The 21,623-nt window shown below is 40.7% G+C and overlaps 1 protein-coding gene across 1 annotated transcript; it reads left to right on the top strand.

The window, feature by feature from the left end:
- The first annotated feature begins 6,328 nt into the window (after positions 1–6,328).
- Positions 6,329–20,959, top strand: LOC104445361 (B3 domain-containing protein Os07g0563300-like). Its single transcript, XM_039312161.1, has 14 exons — positions 6,329–6,765; positions 7,719–7,800; positions 7,917–8,015; positions 9,192–9,510; positions 9,596–9,932; positions 10,251–10,347; positions 15,195–15,369; positions 15,620–15,699; positions 15,960–16,004; positions 16,098–16,367; positions 16,736–16,785; positions 17,950–18,063; positions 18,495–18,565; positions 19,923–20,959. The coding sequence occupies exons 1-14, from the start codon at positions 6,569–6,571 to the stop codon at positions 20,681–20,683; spliced, it is 2,697 nt and encodes an 898-aa protein (XP_039168095.1). The 5' UTR covers positions 6,329–6,568; the 3' UTR covers positions 20,684–20,959.
- Positions 20,960–21,623: the final 664 nt, after the last annotated feature.

The raw sequence follows: 21,623 nt of genomic DNA, 5'->3' as shown, positions 1-21,623 counted from the left end.
CGACTTGTCCTATGAGTTGAAGATGCATTATAGATTTTTGCATTAAGCTTGGAGAATCACTTCTTTCTTGGAAGACCAAGAAGCAGGCAACAGTATCATCATCTCCAGTTGAAGCAAAATATCAAGCCATGGCAAAGACTACCAGTGAGATCATATGGATATGGGGATTACTTCGGGATCTTGGGATTAATTTGAAGGGTCCGACAAGATTGTTTTGTGACAACGATGCGGCACTCAAACTTGTAGCAAACCCCACAGTGTATGAAAGAACGAAGCATATAGAAGTGGACTATCATTTCACTCATGAAAAAATTTAGGAAGGGATAATCGAAACAAGAGGAATTGGAATGGCAGAGCAACCTGCCGACATTTTTACCAAGCCTCCGTGTCAAATACAACATGCATATCTATTAAGCAACCTAGACATCTTGGACATCTACCAGCCACTAGCTTGAGGGGGAGTGTTGGAAGATATGCACCGGATGATATCCCGGAGATATGCTCGGAATCATGCTCAATTATGATTGTGCATAAATTAGCTAGGAATTGATTTCAATTGATAACACAAATATTTTTTTTTGCCTTTATTGTATCACTTCTGTATTATATTTATAGGACTTTGTACAATGAGAATAGACAATGAAATACAATTTCCCAGAATTCTCGTCTTTCCTTGACACTTTGTTTTCTTTCAATTGCTCCACCTTTTTGCTGAGGTGGCCGTGTACATGTTAGTAGTCACGTCCGCAAATAATGGTCATGCGACCAAGTCGGTTTGAATGGCCGACTCCAAGCTAGGACCAAGTCGGCCGAGATGAATATTCAGACAATTGAATCAAGCATCGGCTTAGAGTTCGGAGGCCCGTCTCGGCATTGTCACCAGTAGCTTTGTAGAAGCATCTAGATATATTCAACAACTGCATCACCTGTCGTGTCTTGTCCCAGAAGACAAAAGAAGCAAGAAACGTAAGATGATAAGAACCGTCGATGCTTGCCATCATTGCGGAGGCGTCCGTCATCGAAGAGAGCTCCCTGCTCGCCCTTGTTCGACTCTCCTCTTTTGGGGAAAACCAAGAAAACCCAAAAACATCGTTTGGCGTGGCCTAGACCCGTTCGAGTTCAGCAGTTACCAGTAACTCCGAAACGTTCTTAGCACTTCTTCATCGATTCCACGTCTGTCTTGCCTCGCTTTTTGTCCTATGCAAGATGCATGTCCAAACCCTAATCTAGTCTTTTCCGATGGATTGCAGAAGCAACTAAGTTGATCGCGCTAGATCTTAACGGATCATCACATCGCATGCTCAGTCGTCGCCACGCTCGAGTCTAGCAGTTATCAGTAACTACAAAACTTGCATGGCTGTTCTTGATCTTTGTCTTGCTTTGTCTAAACCCTAATCAAGTCTTTCCCGATGAATTGCAGAAGCAACAAATTGATCGCGCTAGATCTTAACGGGTCATCACACCGCATGCTCTCGATATTCATGGTGTGGCCTAGACACGTTCGAGTTTACCAGTTACCAGTAGCTACAAAACTTGCATGGCAGTTCTTGATCTTTGTCTTGCTTTGTCCAAACCCTAATCTAGTCTTTCCCGACGAGTTGTGGAAGCAACAGACCTGATCGCGCTTGGTCTTTAGATATCATCACGTCGCATGCTCTCGATCTTCAATCCTTTCTTGGGTCCTCGAAGTTCTTCCCTAGGCCTCTCTACTTCGATTTCTTCAGTCGACGAGAATGTTGGCGTGTCGTGCATGAACACGCTCGGTTGATGTTGTCGTCTTCAAGTGAATAAAACACGTGGTTTTTTTCGAGTAGCTGATGCCTTCTATGTTGACTCACAGTTTTCACAAGGTGAAAGGAAAGAACAGAATTTTAGGATATGATTTTACAAATGCGGCTCTTGGGTGGCCACATTCTACCATCTTCAACGCGATTGGTCTTATCCATATGGGAACCTATCCCATCCTATTCCTAAAATTGCACGTGTAGTTTTTAAATCTGGCTTGTGTGTGAGAGTGGATGTTAAGAAAAATATCCTGCATTGCCTATCCATTGGGTTTATATACTCTTGGTCTCCATCCACTCGTTGGCTCAATTTGATGAATTGGACATACTACTAAGAGTAGTTTCGGGATTATAATTTGTTGGGTGTCTAAGTTACTGGCCAACTATTATCTAAATCAACCTCTAACTCTATAGTCCATGGGGCAATCTCAACGAGAAATTTATTTAAAAGGTTCTAGACTTGTTGTATTTTTGGCAACTTTTTAAGTATGCCAATTAAGTTTATTTGGTCAATTTTGATTGAAAATCATTAACGTAGATACTAGCCGTCCTACATGCAATGGTCATAGGACATATTTCAATAATATTTTAATAATATATATATATTTTTCATTTTCTTTCATTTTTGTTTTTTTTTTCCTCGCTTCTTTTCCCTTCAATTGGTCATCAAGCCCGGGCAATGGTCAGCGATTGGCCAAAGGCAACCATCAACGAGGGGTGACCTCGCCGAAGGCTAGGAAGGTTGGCCCTCATTAGCCTCTGATGACGGCGACCCTCACCCAAAACCGACAAGGTTGCCCCTTGTTAGATCTTGACGAGAGCAACCTCACTGGTTGTTTCCTTTGGCAGATTGTTGGCCATCGCCTAAAGTTGATGACTGACTGCACGAAGAAGAAGGGAGGGAAAAAAAAAAAAAAAAGAATATAAAAATAAAAAATTGAAAAATATCAAAATATTATTAAAATTTCTCCCCATTGGCTATGACCATGCCACGGATAGCTAGCATCTATGTCAATAACTTCTAGTTAAAATTGGCCGGATGAGCTCAATTAACAAAATTGTGAAAATGTTTATGGTTCAATTGTCAAAATTAAAAGGTTTATAATTGAATTAGCAAAAGTATAATAAGAGTAGAATTTTTTGGACAACTTTCCCCATTTGAGACAGGACCTTAAACTCGTCTCACTATACCAAACATGATTACCATCTTATGGAACTGGCATGGGTCCAAAATCCGGTTCAAGTTGTCATCCCTATTCCCATATGCAAAACCAGATTACCTATCAATAAAGAATTCTGTCAACATCACAATTTCTTTGGGTGGGGAGGATTAGTCTTGCATGAATCTTTGGACGATACCTGGCAAAATGGAAGGCGTTTTGCTCCTCGAACACGATTTGCTTGCGTGCGCCGGACGAGTCAAGGGCGTTTTGCTCAAGTAATTTACGCCTTTCGCGCCATCAAGACGGCGACATCTCCTCTGCTGCCCTTGCTCTTATTTTGTCCTTGTTAGGTGGTCGTCGCGGTCGTCCTCAAGCACTATCGTGGAGATTGCCACGCCTCCGGGAACTTGTATCTCTATGTTCTCGTTTGTATAGCCCAAGAGCATGAGCGCAGAGATCCGAGTATGGAGGAGCTCGTTGGACGCCGTTTGAAATTCTTTGGACCAATTAAGTCCAGACCTTTTACTAATCGATGGGATTTGAACTTGTGATCTTTGGCCGCAAAATTTGACAACCCTGAGGTTGGTTCACCTTATCCTCAATTTAACGAAATTTTTTAAAAAATGGTCTACAGTGAACCCGTTTTTTCAAAAAGAAAATCAATAATGGACCCTACCTCGAATAAATATCTTAAGATTAAATTGACGACTGAGACCCTCGTTTGAGATGAAGTCAATTCTGAGCCTTTTTTTTTTTTGAATATGATTTCATTTAAGATGTTTATTTGAGACAAACTTGACAAGTTCAAACCATTATACAATATAAGATCGAATCTAAGTCTTCTTTTTAGAAAGCCGCATTTATTTTATATTTTATCTGAAATTTTCGCTTAATTCATTATTAATCCCGTCGTGTCATATGAAGCAAGTCTCACCATAACATAATCACGTCGAGTCGCCCGTGAAGCACCACCGTCTCGCGAGCCGCATTCTGCACATGGATCAGGAACCGCTTTTCTTCGGGGGACGGCACATCGACGTCGCCTCAGGAAAACCAATCAAATTGGAAGCATTCATTGCCTCCAATTGCGAGGAGACTATGTTCCCACGTTTAAAGTACGAAAGCCAGACTCGTGCTCTCTACCCCAATCTCACGTAAAGGCGCAGAAGCCAGAAACGACTCGTCGTTTGTCGTTTCGCCGGTCTGAAACCAAAGCGTGAGAAGTCGGGGACCGACGTCGGCGGCGCGTTCCCACCTGCGGAAGCAAAGCGTCGCCGCTTACGTGTGATTCGCGCGTCGGCCCCCACGCTCTCTTTCCTCCTCCTGGCGGGCCCCGCGCAGTTAACGCCCGCAACGACATTCGCAAGCGCGTGGCCCTCCGCCCACTCGCGCTCGTGCGAACGCTCGCCGTCCCTTCGTTTGTCTCGCCCCGCGCGTCGCTGCACGACGTGAAGTGGGAGTTTGGGGTGGAGGGGGGCATTTTCGGTAAATAGCCGATGAAGGCGGATCCGGCTCCGGGCAAAATTACGAGAAAGCCCTTGGATCGGTTTTTTAATTTTTTTTAATTTTTTGGTTGGATGTTTATCGTTGGAAAAATACGTACGGGCAACCGAATAAAAAACTGCTCGAATTTCCGCGGATAGATTTTTTATTATCATTATTTTGGTTAATCAATGTTTTGAATTAATTAAATGAACTTAATAAATGCATTCAAGACATCCGAAGTGATACTTCCTTTTTCTGTAAATATGTCTTGTGAAGGGATATATATTTTTTCTGTAGATTGATTTTAACTTTTTCATCATTTTTTTTCTTTAATCTCCGGCTCATGCGCTATGCCTTTTTTAAGTTTGAAAGCCAAATATTTCCATATCATGTTAATGTTGACACATAATAAGCTTATGCATATTTTTTAAAATAATAATACATACATCCATATATAATTTTACAAGATCGTTTTGCCCGCTCTTTTTCAATTAAATTCAAGCAAAAACTATCTCTTTGACTTCCCACCAAAAAGTTTAAATATTGTCCAAAATTCAACAAAATTACGTAAAAGTTTACATGCAAATCAATAGGTCGACATTCACATGATATGAATACTTCACATGTTTTTTGACTAAAAAAATCAAAATGCGTATGCCACAAATTTTAAATTGAACAAAAAAGTGAATGTTAATCCACACATACCTTGTCACAATAAAAAAAAAATGTTGCCTTTAGCTTTGAATTAAGCGAGAACAAATATGCTTTTTGTGAAAAATGAATAGGATATGGTACCTATAAATTAGTCAAATTAGAAAGAGACTCTCATAGAGTGCTTTAAGTAACAAATTAAGAAAATTTAATATTTTTTTTCATATATCAACGTTTCTCTTGTTAGTCTACTATTCTATAGAATAAGATAATACAATTAGAAATTTCACATTAGTATACCATAATATATTTATCTCAAATTAATTTTTGTTTCATAAAAAATTCTAAACACAATCGTTTCATGACATATTTGCCTAAAACTAATTTTCGTTTGATAAAAAGAGTCCAACTAGCATCTAAACCCAAATTGGTTACTCCACCACCACTATCGCTACGCATATATTGGAAAAGTCTAAACTACTCACAGTGCCCCATATAGTGTTTGCCTCGCCATTCCCCAATTTAAATGTGGCCTCAATAGATCCCCAAAAACGGCTCATTGCCCTGCAAATGGTGGTTTAGTCAATTAGAGATTGAAACTATGACGGGAAGACGCTTTCGAAAATTATCATAAGAGACCATCTGCAGAAAGTTTAGAGATCACGAATGCTCTTTGAAGAGGGTTCATCTTCAGATTCGGATTCAGGCTGAGAATATTAGTTCGAGGATAATTAGGTTAGAGCAATTGACGAGTCTGTGATGATAGGTAAGAGGTTACGGAAAAACCTAACACAATAGGAGCCGCTAAATACACCAGCCACGTCTATCATGTGTGAAATGAGGGCATCGATATTTTTTGTGAAGTAAAAATTAGTTCGTGGGATATTAATAGAAGAAACTACTAAGGGCAAAACGCACGTAGAGGCGAGTCCTATTTTATCGGCAGATGCGCATGATGAAACTGAACTTGGCTCCAACGTCAAGCGCAGACGGCGTCGTCGCCTAGAGAGAGAGAGAGAAAAAAAAAAACAAGAAAGGCATCAGAGAAGAGAGAGAAAGTAGAGATAGAGAGAGATAGACACAGAGGTAGAGATAGAGAGAGATAGACACAGATAGAGATAGAGAGAGATAGACACAGAGATAGAGATAGAGAGAGAAAGTAGAGAGAGAGAGAGAGAGAGAGAGGGGCAAAAACTTAGGCACGACTACGACGTGCTTTTTAAAGCCTCTCGCATACGCACAACGCACCGCGCACGCTCGAAGCGCTTATTCTCTCTCTTCCGAAAACCCTCTCTCTCTCTCGTCTTCGGTCTCTCTTTCTCTCTCTCTCTCCTCTGTGATTGCAGATCAGGCTCCCACGCCACTCCATTCGCGCATCTCCGACCCCCTGTCTCCACGCGGCCACTGTCCCGTCGCGAAAATTCGCTTTGGCTTATGCATTGCGCCCGGCCGTCGTAGGAGACCGCATCCTCCGCCGCCGCGGCGATGGCGGCGAGCTCGGCGGCGAGCTCGGTGGCGAGCTCGGCCCCGGCGAAGGCCTGCTTCAACCCGAGCTCGGCGGCGAGCTCGGCCCCGGCGAAGGCCTGCTTCAACTCGGAGTGCAAGGAGGCCAAGCCGGAGAGGCCCAGGAAGGGCTGGCGGCTCCGCGCCGGCGACTTCGCCGAGCTCTGCGATCGATGCGCGTAAGCCCCGCGCTTCTCTCTCCTTCCTTTTCCATACCCTACCTTAACGCCAGTATTGACCCGTGTCGGTGTTGTTGACTGTCGTCTTGTGGTCGGGGCGTTTTCTGTTAGTTCGGTTTTTGGGTCAGTGTGTGTGCGGCGGTTGAGCTGGGGAGTGACGGGAGTTCTTGGTTTCACTACGTTCGTTGACTCGGGTTGGAGTGTTATTGCTACGGGGGCGCTTTCGTGTGCGGTGATATGGTCACGTGGTGATGTTAATTTTTGCGAGAGGATTGTGGGAGATTAAGTGCCTTTTGTGGTAATGGACTCTAATATGGAAAGAGTGTCATTGAAGTACGATAGCTCAAGTGTGTTGTACCCTTTGCATACATTGGCCTCCACTCTTGGAGCTGAGTAGTAGAAGCGGGAAACAGCTTGAATTGCTCTCTCAGACTTCGGAGGGCTTCATCACTTGTGGAAAGCGTGTGGTTTACTGGGAGGTGGGCAAGTCATACACTCGAGACTAGGCCTCGTTCCCCTCAAAAGATTAACTTTTAATCCGGGAAGAGATCAAAATTGCTCCTTTTGCGGTTTGAGCGAACTTTCTGTGTGGTCATCTGCATGGGTTAATACAATCCATTTCGGAGTGGTACCTGTATGATTTGATTGGTTGCTATATGAAAAAAAATTGACTGGAGGGTGTGAATTGGGAGTGAACAAGTTCTACCATGATCTATGTAAGATTTAGTCACAATACCACCTTGACTTTTTAGTTCATTCAGGATGAAGAAACACAAAAGCCTAATAGTAAATGTGTAATCTTGATCCCGAATTAAGGTATCTTGAAAGAACTTTTCTAATTGAAGTTCCTTTCTAATATTTGGGGACACTTTATGGTTAAGGTTGTCTTTATTTCAGCAATTTAGATATCTCAAATAATGGCTTTGTTGAAGATCTTACTCTCTCTGCTTCAGGAACTTTTATGAGGAAGGCAGATTTTGTGAAGAATTTCACCAAAGTGCTTCTGGTTGGAGAGATTGTGAATTATGTGGGAAGGTGAGGAGAAAACTAAACCCAATGATGTATGCTATTTAGTTGATACAAGTTATGTCAAATCATGGTTTCATTCTGTTGTGTTAGATGTCACCATAATCGCTAAAATTCTTTTGCAGAAGGTACATTGTGGATGTATTGTCTCAGCTCTTGCATTTGCCCTGTTGGATCCTGGAGGAATTGAGTGCATGTCATGTGCTCGGAAAAACTTAGTCTTGGTAATTATGAATCTCACTATTATTGGGTATCTTGGGCAAGTCTAACTTATGAACCTTCATCTTCTCATCTATCCACCTAAAAATGGAAAAGTACTCAAGTTTTGATCATGTTGTGTGGTTGTTATGATTGGTGTATACTTTCTTTGTTAGTGTTTTGCTGAGTGCAGATGTTGAGATGAGTTCTTTTTTGGTCACCGATGTCCTTTTGAGATGTATCTGTGAGAGAGCTGAATTGAACATTATTGATGCACAAAGACTGCGTTTGGTAAACTAAGGAAAGAGGATGGAATGAAAGTGGATGAGGAAAATATGCATGTTTTCAAAATTTTTGTGAGAGAGATGCGGAGGGAAATTTTTTTGATATTTGCCAATTTTCATTAATCCCCAAATTTCCCCACCTCTTGAGTTCCCAAATAAAGCATAATAGGTGAAACTACAGAGACTGAAGTTCCTCAAATTGGTGGGATATGCCTGGTCCTGGAGGTCGGATCATATGTGATGTTGGTATATATAACTAGCAGTTTCATTGAGCATCACAAAGTACACAAAATGAAGCTGATTACAGTTGCAAAAGAAAAGAAGAGTTTAGCAAGATAAACCATGAGCGTTGGTTACAGTTTGATAAATTTGTTGATTATATTGTGAATGTCTATTTGTAGCTTAACATGTGAAGCTTTTCCAATATTGTGCTTTGTTGTACAGTGATTATCTTGCCATCACAAGATGTCATTTGTAAACATGTTTCTTGCTATATGACTAAGGATGAAGCCAAAATTCTGTTATCTATGAGTTCACCTGCCTACAGCTAATTTTGGACACATTGTTCTTTGCAATAATTATTTTAGCTTTACGTAACAATTAATAAGGTCCTTATTCTTTGGTGATGAGAAAAAAAAACTACTAAGCTATTGTTCCTGCTTGGACTTTACTACCTCTCTCCCACTCCTCTTCACACTCCTCTGGTAAAGCTAGAAGTATTATTTCCATAGATCATCCAACCTTAGTGGAGCTTTTTTTCTGGCATGAGATTGGTATATGGTCATTTTTTTGTACCATTTGACCAGCATGTGTGCATGATATAATTCGTCCTATTCACCATCCTTCACTCATGTGACATGACACGGAGATGATGATGCCTCCTTTAACTGAAGTACCAATTCATGTTTACCTTTTCAGACTCCTCCAAATCCACCATGGCCAACTTTGCTTTTCCCTCAACCTTTTTCTGATAGATTTAAGGAACCTCCTGTGAAAAATTGGAATCAATTGGCTGGATCAGGTCCTGTACCTTGGAGGCAGGCAACTGCTCTGTTCAATACGTCTATTTCCCGTCCTGATGTGCTGCCTAGGCAGCCACATGATGCATCCACAAGCAATGATCGATTTGGAGTTGGTGAACGGTATTCTATTTCTTCCATGGACAATTTCTCCAACAGATTTATGAATGGGAATATGAAGCTTGGTCCAGTCGAGAAACTTGAAAATGGCATTGCAGGTATTGGTTCTCATACTCTGATGACCATGCGAGGACAATCTAGAGGGTTCTTGAGATAAACTCCACATTCAACATTTTCTTACAGGACCTAACAGCGATGAGCACCTAAATCCATGCAAGATCAATCCTCAACAGTCGACCTATGTGAAAGAGGACCCATCTACTCCACCATATGGATTGGCTGTGCCGCATGCTTCAGGCAATGAACCAAATGGTCACATAGGACTTGTGGGGCCGCATTATCGGCCAGCTCCACCCCCTGCGAAGCATTACTTAGGAAGTATGCTCAATGATACTAACTCATCTGGTGAAAGTCACACACGTAATGGAAGGCCACGAGGAGATGCCAGGGGAAGGAATCAATTACTTCCTCGTTACTGGCCCAGGATAACAGATCAAGAGCTACAACAAATCTCTGGAGAGTATCCTTTTGTTCTATGTGCTTTGATTGATTTATAGCAACTCCTAGAAAGGTGAATATTATTCCATTCTCTATGTTATTGTTTTTGGTGTTTTCCCCAAGAAAGTAATTATCATGCGTCAATAGAACAGGGTTACGATTTCAATAGATAGGATGAAAATGACTTTTAGCAACTGTTCGTCATTCAAAATCCAACTCTTTAGCTCATCATGTATTTTACTTCTATTACCTGTTCAGTACAATATCAGCAGGGTGGAAGGTTCAGTTTCACCTCTGCTAATAATTAGCATTCATGATCCTATTCCTTAACTTTTATAAGCTCAAACTCTGTAATCACTCCTCTGTTTGAGAAAATGTTGAGTGCTAGTGATGCAGGTAAAATTGGACGTTTAGTGCTGCCAAAAAAATGTGCCGAGGTAAAGGTCTAAATTCTTATAGAGCTTTTGTTGTCCTCATTTTACCTGGGAGAAACATTTTGGAATTGAAGTCCTGTGTATGTCTTTTTGATGTTCAGATTTCTGTATGACTTTCAGTCTGATATGTTTCCCTACTTCCTGTTCATCATTTGAGCCTCGCCGAGATCCGGTGAGCGGCGAGCTCGAGCTCGCCCGACGCCGGCGAGCCTCGAGCTTGCCAATGCTCGCCAGATCTGGCGAGGCGGAGGCCTCGCCGACGCTTGCCGGCATCGGGCTTGAGCTCGCCCGACCCCGGCGAGCCTCGAGCTCGCCCGAGATCCGGCGAGGCTCCGCCGCCAATGCTCGCCGGCGTCAAGCGAGGCTTGAGCCTCGCCGGATTCGGTGAGCGGCGAGCTCTATGGCTGGCCGCCGGCTGTCGTCGTGTCGCGGCTGGCCAAAAAAGAAAAAGAAAAATTGTATTTAAAAAATAAAAATAAAAATAATTAAAAAATTAATTTTTAAAAATAAAAAATAATTAAAATTCGATTTTTTTAAAATAATTATTTTAAAAATTATAGAAATTGTCCATTAAATTTGTGTTGTATAAAACTATTTTAGCAATATCATTATATATATATATATATAAGAAATAAATTTTCTTAAATTTAATTAAATGGATTAGGTATGGGTAAAAAATTTTACATTGCAATAAATGGGTCATAAACGGGTTAAATGGGTCGATTTGGGTCGGACCATTTATGACCTGACCCAAAACCCGACCCGACCCACCCGTTTAACGGATCTATTAATCGCTTATGAACTTTTTCTTAGATTTCACTCATTATTACAAGTTTTAGATTGAATTGATCAATAAGTGGGGAGGAAATTCAGTTATTTGGGCCCTAGAGGATTAAGTAGGCGAACTGCTGGTTTTTGATATGACATATCTGCAGTAGTAACTTTGGACTTGTTTGCGCACAATGACTGATAAGAATAAAGTCGAACATAAGGAGGGAAAAAAATCGAGCAAAGAAAAATTATGGCATTTCAAATAGTCTTTGAAAGTTTGGTATTTCTGAAGCCCTGCCAAAAGAGAAAGACCTGTAGTTCTATATTTAACATTTTCCTCTCGAAATCGTTTTATTTTCCATTATTGGGGAAAATTGTACATAACCTCTCTCAACTGTGGTCAATTGCAAACTGCCTCCTATCTTGTTGCAACTAATCCCTCGTGTCTTTGAATCGTTTAAGAAATAGAAAAGCTGATCCTAATATTTAACTTAGTCGAACTTCTCAAAGTTGTTTTACTTCTAGAAGGATTGTTCTACGATGCAACCTCTATGCCATTTAAAGAATCATAGGAATACATTTTTTGTTTGAATGATTAATGAGATTTCATTATGTAGGTACTAAGGGGGTGCCACCCCTATACAAAACGGCTTTGAGTAGAAGCCACCCATATACAAAGTTATGCACAAAGGACTGTTTCTAACATTTCCAATAAACTAGAACTATAAAATTGAACTTCCTGCTTTACAAGGAGTGAAGAGAGATTGGGAATTTTTCCATTGTGATGGACGTAGGCATTATTTAAGCAGTTCCTCTATTGCTTTAGACTAGTGGTTGAGCTTGCTTATTGAACCAAATTTAGAGGTGAGGTGATTGGGATGTCTTTAGTGTTTGGCTTTTAATTGAGCATTTGGACTTTGACCTTTATTCAACATTAATGCTGCAAAACATGAAAAAAAATTGTCATCTGGGATTTTTCTGTACATGATTTTTCAAAATTACAATTGTAGCAGATTCGATCACAGTCCCATAAGCAGTAGGATTGTCCACCATTTGACAAGAGAGTAAAATATGATGAGAAGGATGTAACAAGTCCTTTTTCTTTCACTTCCCTCGCAGGCTCTTAGATAGTTTCAATTTACTCCAGGTTGGCTCTAGTTTGTTTAATAAAGGTGATTAGAGGAACTATACATGGAGCAATTAGGTATAAATCTATGTTGACCTGTCAGAATTTGGTTGTTTCAACTCTATTAATAATCGCTTATGAACTTTTTGTGAGATTACACTCATCATTACGAGTTTTAGATCGAACTGATCAATAAGTGGGAAGGAAATTCAGTTATCTGGGCCCTAGAGGATTAAGTAGGCGAACTGCTGGTTTTTTGATATGACATATCTGCAGTAGTAACTTTGGACTTGTTTGCGCACAATGACTGATAAGAATAAAGTCGAACATAAGAAGGGAAAAAAATCAAGCAAAGAAAAATCATGGCATTTCAAATAGTCTTTGAAAGATTGGTATTTCTGAAGCCCTGCCAAAAGAAAAAGACCTGTAGTTCTATATTTAACATTTTCCTTTTGAAATCGTTTTATTTTCCATAATTGGGGAAAATTGTACGTAACCTCTCTCAACTGTGGTCAATTGCAAATTGCCTCCTATCTTGCTGCAACTAATCCCTTGTGTCTTTAAATCGTTTAAGAAATAGAAAAGCTGATCCTAATATTTAACTTAGTCAAACTTCTCAAAGTTGTTTTACTTCTAGAAGTATTGTTCTACGATGCAACCTCTATGCCATTTGAAGAATCATAGGATTACATTTTTTCCCCTGTAAGTCAAGAAAAATTAACTGCATCAAGAAGATGCTAACCCTTATGAGAAAAGATCAAAGCCAAATGAGAGCTCTTATACAAGACAATAAATATACGGCATAATTTATAGCATTTGTATCAAGTGTAGATCCCCACTATACCTCTAATTCAAATCAACCCATTCCCCACAATACCAGAAGTATATGGTTTCAAAGCAATTTTCAATCAGTGTTTGGATAGTAGGGTTTTTCCCCTTCAAAGGGCCTCTTGTTTTGGTCTTGCTAGGCCACTGGGCAAACAGAAATGGGAATTGAGGCAAGCCATTTTATCTTGTGACAAGTGATCTGAATACCCTTCCATGCTCATAGCTCTTGCTTAATAGACCCCACAATGACCCAGCTTGGACCTATGGAAGCATATGTCAAAGTTCGAAAGGTTCTTGTCCATGGAAAGTTTAGAAGACACATTGCAGTTTCTTCCTCTTTTTTGTCAAATGAAGTACCTGTTGGCCAACGCTTATCTTCAAATTTGCTTTATTTTGGGTTGCCAAAGACGGCAGCCCAAGGTGTGTCATTAGTTTATATATTAATTGACCAAGGTATTAAGGTCCACAGATCTAAAGATGTATGAGATTACTGGAAACTATGGAGATATTTCGGTTAAGGAAGGGAGCATGAGCTGATTCCATCTAATTAATAGTCCAAGAGGGATTTTGCAATGACTTTAAGGGTACTCTTGACACTTAATGATCTGGGTGCCTATTTGCAGTAAATTTTAACAATGGATAACTGAAAAATTAAAAAGAACAGGGGGCAAAATAGCAATTGATCCAAAATTGGATAGGGTGGTTTGCATTTTTCCCAGGGGGCAAAATAGGAATTGATCCAAAATTGGCAATGGAATTCAAGTTGTAAAAGAAAGCTACAATGAGGTCTAACCATAAAGAATTAAGGTGGGGATTTGTACTCACACAATGGAAGTTTGTTTGATGATTTGAAAACTTGCCATTTTGGAAAAGGCTCACATACGCTGTTAGAGAGTTTTGTAATTCTATTTGAGTCATTTTTGTTAATTTGTCCTATCAAAGGATGTCAAAATTGCTAAAGTTGCCAATAGATAGCATGATAAACACCAATGTGAAAATCAGCAGGGTTTAGCCATTTTTTGGGCCATGTGATAAAGAACTAGTCTAGATAATACCGAGGGCACGTTTGGTAATCTTTCCGTTAAAAAATTATTCCAGAAAATAGAAATAGAATAAACTATTTCTGTTTTAGAGAACAACTTTTGAATAGAAGAAAGTGTTTGGTAATTGTACAAAATTTCTGTTCTTGGAATAAAAAAAACAAAACACGTTTGATAAGCTTGTATAATTTTCTTGTTTCTTTTAATTTTTTAATATTTTATTTTATTTTTCCTTTTTTATTTTATTTTTGTTTTATTTTTCTTCCTTTTGGCCAGCGGCCTCGCGTTGGTTGGGCGAGGCTTGGTCTCGCCTGATCCGATGAGCTCGAGCTCACCTAGATCCGGTGAGGCCAAACCTTGCCTCATCGGACCACCACCATGCAAGTGGTGGCTAGGCGAGGCCGAGCTTCATCGGGGCTGTGGACGCTCCGGCGAGGTTGCCGGCCCGACGGCCGGCCGCCGGCCATGGCCGAGGCCGGTGACCGGCCAAAGAAAGAAGAAGAAAAGAAGAAGAAAATAAAGAGAAGGAAAAATGGAAAAGAGAAGAATTGTTTCTTGAAGGGTTCTGGGAACAAGAAACAGGTTTTTCTTATTTCTTGTTTTTGTTCCAAATTTGTTCCTGGGAACAAAAAAATAGATTTTTTGTTTTCGAACAAAAGTGTAAACAAATGCGTTTCTATTCTTTTTTGTTCCCTGACCAAAAGAACATAAATTGTGTTCCAGAAACAAAAAAAGAACACAAACAAACAGGCCCTAAACTTAAGTTATGAGAATACAATTTATTTATTTGTGCTTGTTTCAATTTTAAATAAATAAGGGCTTTTGAGAACTTTGGAATGTCTCTTGCCTTTCAAAAACTTGGATCATCTCTTGTTTATGATTTGAATCTTGAAGGATATCTTCATCAAGGTTCTTGGGTGTTGGCATTGCACTCCCTTTTTATTTTTATTTTTTGAACTTTCTACAGTTTTTCCATTTTCCTGAAGTTGTAAAATGGGTGGTTTATCCTTTAGAACCTCTTCTGAAATTTTTTGTTTTTACTTATTGCAAAAAAAGTTTACAAGTGAAATTTTGGAACTGTACAGGCCTATTTTCCGCCTATTTCTCAGCCTGAAGGATTGCCACTCAAAGTTCAGGATGCCAAAGGCTCGGAGTGGATATTTCAATTTCGATTCTGGCCCAATAATAACAGTAGAATGTATGTTCTGGAAGGAGTCACACCATGCATACAGTCCATGCAGTTGCAAGCAGGAGACATAGGTAAAATACTTAAACTTGCGGAATATGATGCAACAATCTCGATATTTTACTCTCTTGGAATTTTACATGATTGGATAGTGCGATACAACACTTACTAAGACTTGTCTGGCATAATGAGTAGGAGCAATGTTGCTGTTGACAAAACCTTTTGTCCAGGGTTACTGCTACTGACAAAATGTCGTTGCCTTATTACTCTGAGTTTTATATCCTTCTGGCTCTAGGACTGAGATTTGATTTTGTTCCCTCTCAGTGACATTTAGTCGGTTAGAACCAGAGGGAAAATTGGTCATGGGATTCAGAAAGGCTTCAACTGCTCCCCCATCTGAACAGGTCAGGACTCACACAATAATTGACTTTTCCTGGCTTTATTTGTGTACATGCTAGACCTCAGAGATATCATTTATCGGCTTCCTGCAATGTAAATGGGATGTGTTGTTTATGCTGCTTAGTTATGCTATTGATTATCTGAATCCTATGCTGATAATTTTTTTTGGATATTCTAGAAGCAATAAAAGCTTTATATAGCATGTCTGTTTCAATATGCTCAAGATTAAATTGAAATGTAAATTATTATTTTCGTCTTGCTGCAGGAGAATGAAACGGCTAAGAGTAGCAGTGGAATTACTGTGCAAGATGTGAGTACAATTCAATGGTTGAGATTTTAAATTTGGGATCTTTTGTTCCAAAAGCAGTCCGTGAATTTTAAGCCTTTCTCACCATTCTGGCAGGCTGAATTGGCAGATCCTAGTTCATGGTCTAAAGTTGATAAATCTGGATACATCGCAAAAGAAGTTCTTGGGGCTAAATCTGCCTTGCCCAGAAAACGGAAGAGTAGTACCTTAGGTTCAAAAAGTAAGCGACTGAGAATTGAAAATGAGGACGTTATAGAGCTGAAACTAACATGGGAAGAAGCTCAAGGACTGCTTCGTCCACCTCCTCCTCCTAATCACATTCCTAGTGTAGTGGTAATTGAGGGCTTTGAGTTTGAGGAGTATGAGGTAAAATATTTATTCATGTTCTTTCATACGAAATGAACTGTTATCAATTTTACACATTGGCTATGTACATGAATGCTTTCCCCCTTTACCAAAAGGATGGAGTCCACCTCTACCTAATAATAGTTCTATTGGAAAGCCAGAACTACCGAGAGTCTAATTACCTTGGCTGACCAATACCCTGCACTTTGTCTGTTGTGGTTTGGGTGAACTGAAAGGGACCAAGAATTGAATGAAGTTTTTGGTATGCAAGTACCAAAAGTTGGGTCGTGTGTGGTGGTTCTTTTAGCTCTGAGATATAACACAGGATAAATTATGCTGCATGGAAAGGCTTCATCCTTGTTTGGAAATTGACACGTTTGTTATGGCAGGATGCTCCAGTACTTGGGAAGCCAACAGTTTTTAGGACGGATACTGTGGGGTAAAGCTCCAACCATTGCTTTTGTTTATGTTAATGTCAGAATCTTGTTACATGAGTAAACTACTTTGTTTAGTGCTCCAAAAGTTGCTCTTTATACTGTTCATGTCTGAATCTTGTTACATTTCAGCATTTTCGGAAGGGTCGGTCGCACTGTTCATCTTCCTCTTCGTCGGATTCTCTGACGTTGGCCGGCGAGGTTGCGATGGGTTGGCGACGGGCTGGAGAGAGGCCGGCGTGGTCGCGGCACCCCGGCGACCGTCGCCGCGACCCAGATCTAGGCCGCGTCGGTTGCCTAGGTCGCGGCGAGGTCGGTCGCCGCGACCTCCTGCGACCCACGACCTCGCCGCGATCCAGATCTGGGTCGCGGAGCTGGGTCGCGGAGCTTGCCGGAGGTCGCAGCGACCCAGGCCACCCACAACGTCGCCGCGACCTCTGGCTACCCACGACCTCGCCGCGACCCGGATCCGGGTTGCGGCGCGTGACCTCCGAGACCTCGACGCGACCCAGATCTGGGTCGTGGAGGTCACCTGGGTCGCTTGACGGCGCGGCGAGGGTCGCTGTGTCCTCCGCACGGTGACCCTAGCCAGATGCTGCCCTTTGCCGCGCCACCTCCCCCGCCGGACGGCGCATTCATCCGGCCAACTCTCCTTTTTTTTTTTAATAACAAAAGTCTTTTGCAAATTTGATTTACCCAAACACTATTTTGCATAAAAATAATTTACAATGGACTTTCACAAATAGATTTATTTTGTAAAACTCCTTTAATTCAAAGGCTTTGGTCATCACGTTTTCTCAAGGACTTTTCCCAAAAGTCTTTCCAAACGCACCCTAAATGGAGTTGGTGTTCTGAACACGTAGTTTAGAGATTATGGATGTATATATATGATAAGCATGGAAACTAGTTAGCATCAAATACTAGTTAGCATAAAAGCTTGTAAACCTCAAACGGTAGTGGCATTTTTTAAGGATCACTATCTAAAATGAGAGATTTTAAGCTCTTCATCATCCCTAGGAATTTCTTTTTGGGATGCTGCTATCTCTGCTGAGAGGAAATCCCTATCGCTCTATATATTAAAGTAATATCCAAATGGTTAGTGTTTTCAGTTTGTCTTTGTTTTGGTCAAATATATTCTGAGGCATGTTTTTGTATTTCATGTGTATCAGTAAAAAGATTCAATGGGCTCAATGCGAAGACTGCTTGAAATGGAGGAAATTGCCAGCTGATGCCCTTCTTCCCTCAAAATGGACTTGTGCTGATAACAGTTGGGATCCAGAAAGGTACTGTAGATTCCATTCTTTCCTTGAAATGGGTTATACAGCTGTCATGCCTTAGTCTTAATGTTCATCCATAAATTTTGATGTACCCATGAGCTGTTTGAAACCCATTCTTATTTATAAGTTGTGGGATACATTAGACTCGTAGATTGACAGTAGTCCTTTTCTCTCTGTGGTGGGGACTGGTAAGCTATTTGCAACTCTATTTACTAATTGGGAGCTTTGAGTGATATGATACTTCTCTGATTGCTGATCTATAGCTTTTTTCCTGGTATTGTTTTTGGAGCCTCTGGTTCTGTTATGGCATACTCATTAGAGAATGTCTTCCCTCTTTTAAAAGTTGGTCATTTAACCATTTAACCTTCACATTTGATAAAAAAATGTGTATTACCTTGCTTATTTAATCCATAGCTCTAAGTATTATGTTTCATCAGATCATCTTGCTCGGCGGATCAAGACTTGACAGCAGAAGAGCTTGAAGATATGCTATCTAATAATAATCCAGGTATGGTTAGCTTGGGACACTGATAGATGGATAGACTTCCTGTACTTTGGCTTAAAGTACACAAAAAGTTATTACAATACGACTGTCTACACTCTTAGTAAATAAAGGTTACAGATTGCCTCTGTTGTGGCCTATGACTTTGTCATGTTGTCTTTGAATGGTGCTCCATTTTAATCTGGGAAATGGGCCGATATTGCAATGTGCAAACAAAAATGAGAGATCCTTCAAGGAGGGGAAGTTTGGATATGTTTGAGAAGTTTTCCATGGCTTTGCCAAATATGCGCAGAAGCAAATTAATTTGCCACAAACTGGTATTTAAACACAAACAAATGTTTTTTTGCCATATTCATAGCTTTATGCTAGTACATGTGCTTATTTATCTAAAAGATAATACAAGGCATAAAAATTCTTATTTGTTTCATGATATTATTCGGAGCCTGTGAGAGCAAAGAAAATTTTTTTGGCTTAAAGAAGACCAGAGTCTTCTATTATGAATATTTAATGTCCTGTTAGCATAAGTACACGCAATACGGTTCATGCAGATTAATCACTGTTTACAACCCAGGATTCGTTTTACCGTCAAACTAATGGCAGTTGAAGGGTGCTGAACATAGTACTATTGTTGAGTCATCTGGGGATAGCCTGTCTTGAGTGACTAGATTAACCAAAAATGAGGCTTTTCTTGCAAGAAATGATCTCAGTATATGGACCTTGGCCTAGCAGTGAGTTATCCTCCTGTGACTGGAAAACTTGCAGATTTGAGACGTAGAAGCCTCTTTGGAGAATAGCAAGGAGAGCTGCAAACAATGAATAACCATTGCATAGTGGGGATCCTCATGGATGGGTGCTATTTCTAGGATCTTGTATGAAATGCCTGACAAAATTCCTTGGCAGTAGCCCACTCACTTCCTTTAGTTTGGTAATATGGAGTAAGAACTCCCAAGTGAACGGTGTAGTGGGGACCATCAATGCACAGATCAGGGGTATTTGGTTGTTGCATAGCTCAGGTCAAAGCAAGGTGCCATGGGACCTCTGACCCTGATTTGTCTTAAATTGATGGAAACTTCTATATGGTTCATTAGAGAACCTGCCTGGGATTCTGTTGAAGGGCTTGAGTAATAGTACAAGGTCCAAATCCAAAGTGACGGAATTACATAAAGCCTAACTTTTCTTTATTCTAGTTCACCATATTCAACTGAGATTTTTCCCCTAAGGACAGGCCGGTATGTTTAATTTTGTTAATGTGTAGGAAATTGACTTAAGTTTGGTATATTGAATTACTTGTACTTTACAGTTTGGTGGTCTTTTTGACTTTGATCTGATTCCTTGTAATCAATCCATCATTATGGTTGTGCAGCACCTTCTAAGAAAGCCAAGGCTCCTAAACAAGAGAATATGGAAGCACTGGAGGGGCTGGATACTCTCGCCAACCTAGCAATCTTAGGAGAAGGCGAGGTGCTCCCATCATCTTCTTCATCATCTCAAGCCACAACAAAGCACCCTCGACACCGACCAGGGTGTTCGTGTATTGTTTGTATACAACCCCCCAGTGGAAAGGGCCCAAAACACAAGCCAACATGCACATGTAATGTCTGTCTGACCGTAAAGCGCCGTTTCCGCACCTTGATGCTGAGGCGCGAAAAGAAACAGTCGGAGAAAGAAGGGGAAGGTTCGCGCAAGAAGCTGCAACATCAGAACCTATCACTTGCAGAAAAATCACCGGAAGACGACCCTTCAAAGTGCAATAACAACAATGCAAATGGCAGCCCAAGCCAGAAAAAGGTGGGCAATGATGGTTCCGACGACGAAATGAACAGGGTTAAAAGCTCGGGTTCACCTTTTAAAGGTCAGATCGATCTTAATATTCAGCCAGAGCGCGAGGAGGAGCTCTCGCCTGGGTCAGATTCTGGTGGTATGATGAAGTTGCTACATGATGCCACCCAGAAATATCTCAGGCAGAGGGCTTTGACCCAAGACAGCTTCAGGAATTCCACAGGTGAATCTGCTGTGTTGGATCTAGATGGAGGCGAGAGGCTTGTCAGTGACACGGTAGAGAGTGGTCAGCAAGAGGTCAACGAGGAACGAGCTAAAGCTTTGGCATCTACGGTGCATAAATAAAACAATGTGCACCTAATACGCATCGCTGTATTGATCCTGATGTAGGGTTTTTGCTGTGTTTTCCATGGCAGATTTGTGACAGGTATTTGTAGTTGTACATTCATCCATTTTGAGATTGGGCTATTTCAGTTCCTGTACATAGGAAGAGAGTAGGAATTAGACCGAATGGTTAAAAGTCCATTCATTTTGCTAATTTATACACGATATTGTTGCCCCTGTCGCTGTAATATCAGCTGATTTCCGGAGTTTTTAAGAGCTAAACTGATACGCTTACAATTTTTTCTTCCTTCTTGAGTGGTCGTTGCTGTGCTTGCTTGAAGCAACGGGGACCTAACCAGCCCATTGTTCTGACCTTTCAAGAGTAGAAATTAATACATGTTGCGGGAGGCGTGAGCGATGTGTTTTTATGCATTGGCTCAGATAAAATCGGACTTGAGGATCAAGTCTTGGAGGAGCGATCCTGTATCACTGTAGTTTTTAAGAGAGAAAACCGGGTGTTTGCAGTGATAATGGCGTGGCCAAGTTACAGTGGATACGATGAGTATAACCACTGAAGATTGTTACGGTGGATACGATTATAGCCACTGAAGATTCATCTATCCTTTTCTCATTTTAGCTGGTTGTTCGCCGATGCTTCGCATGCTCTAAAGACGCGAGATTCATCGATGACGTCAATGGCATAGAAAAATAACGGGTACTAAGTGAGAGTGATCCCAAGCAAAGCATCCCAAAATTCAAATTCACATAAAATGCGATCCGTGTATCACCCTTTCAAAGTGATTCTTGATCAGCCTATCGACCATTTTTCAGCCTTTACATTTTTCCAAAACTTAGTATGCGCATCGTTATGTTCTCATTCATGACGATCAAAGTCGGGATCTGACCACTTCGGAAAGTGGATTGTCACACCCATTCCAATTCAATAAGCATAGACAATGCA

The sequence above is a fragment of the Eucalyptus grandis genome, chromosome 5 (genome assembly GCF_016545825.1).
Source record: "Eucalyptus grandis isolate ANBG69807.140 chromosome 5, ASM1654582v1, whole genome shotgun sequence".
NCBI classification, from domain to species: domain Eukaryota; kingdom Viridiplantae; phylum Streptophyta; class Magnoliopsida; order Myrtales; family Myrtaceae; genus Eucalyptus; species Eucalyptus grandis.
Note: the sequence above shows the minus strand (reverse complement) of the source record. Positions and strands in the feature narration are given on the sequence as shown.

What these genes read in the sequence shown, in the direction of transcription:
- LOC104445361 (XM_039312161.1), top strand. Translation starts at nt 6,569, where the DNA reads ATGGCGGCGAGCTCGGCGGCGAGCTCGGTGGCGAGCTCGGCCCCGGCG. An exon ending in GTGGAATTACTGTGCAAGAT is followed by an intron (nt 16,005 to 16,097) that starts GTGAGTACAATT and finishes CCATTCTGGCAG; the next exon opens with GCTGAATTGGCAGATCCTAG. An exon ending in AACAGTTGGGATCCAGAAAG is followed by an intron (nt 18,064 to 18,494) that starts GTACTGTAGATT and finishes ATGTTTCATCAG; the next exon opens with ATCATCTTGCTCGGCGGATC.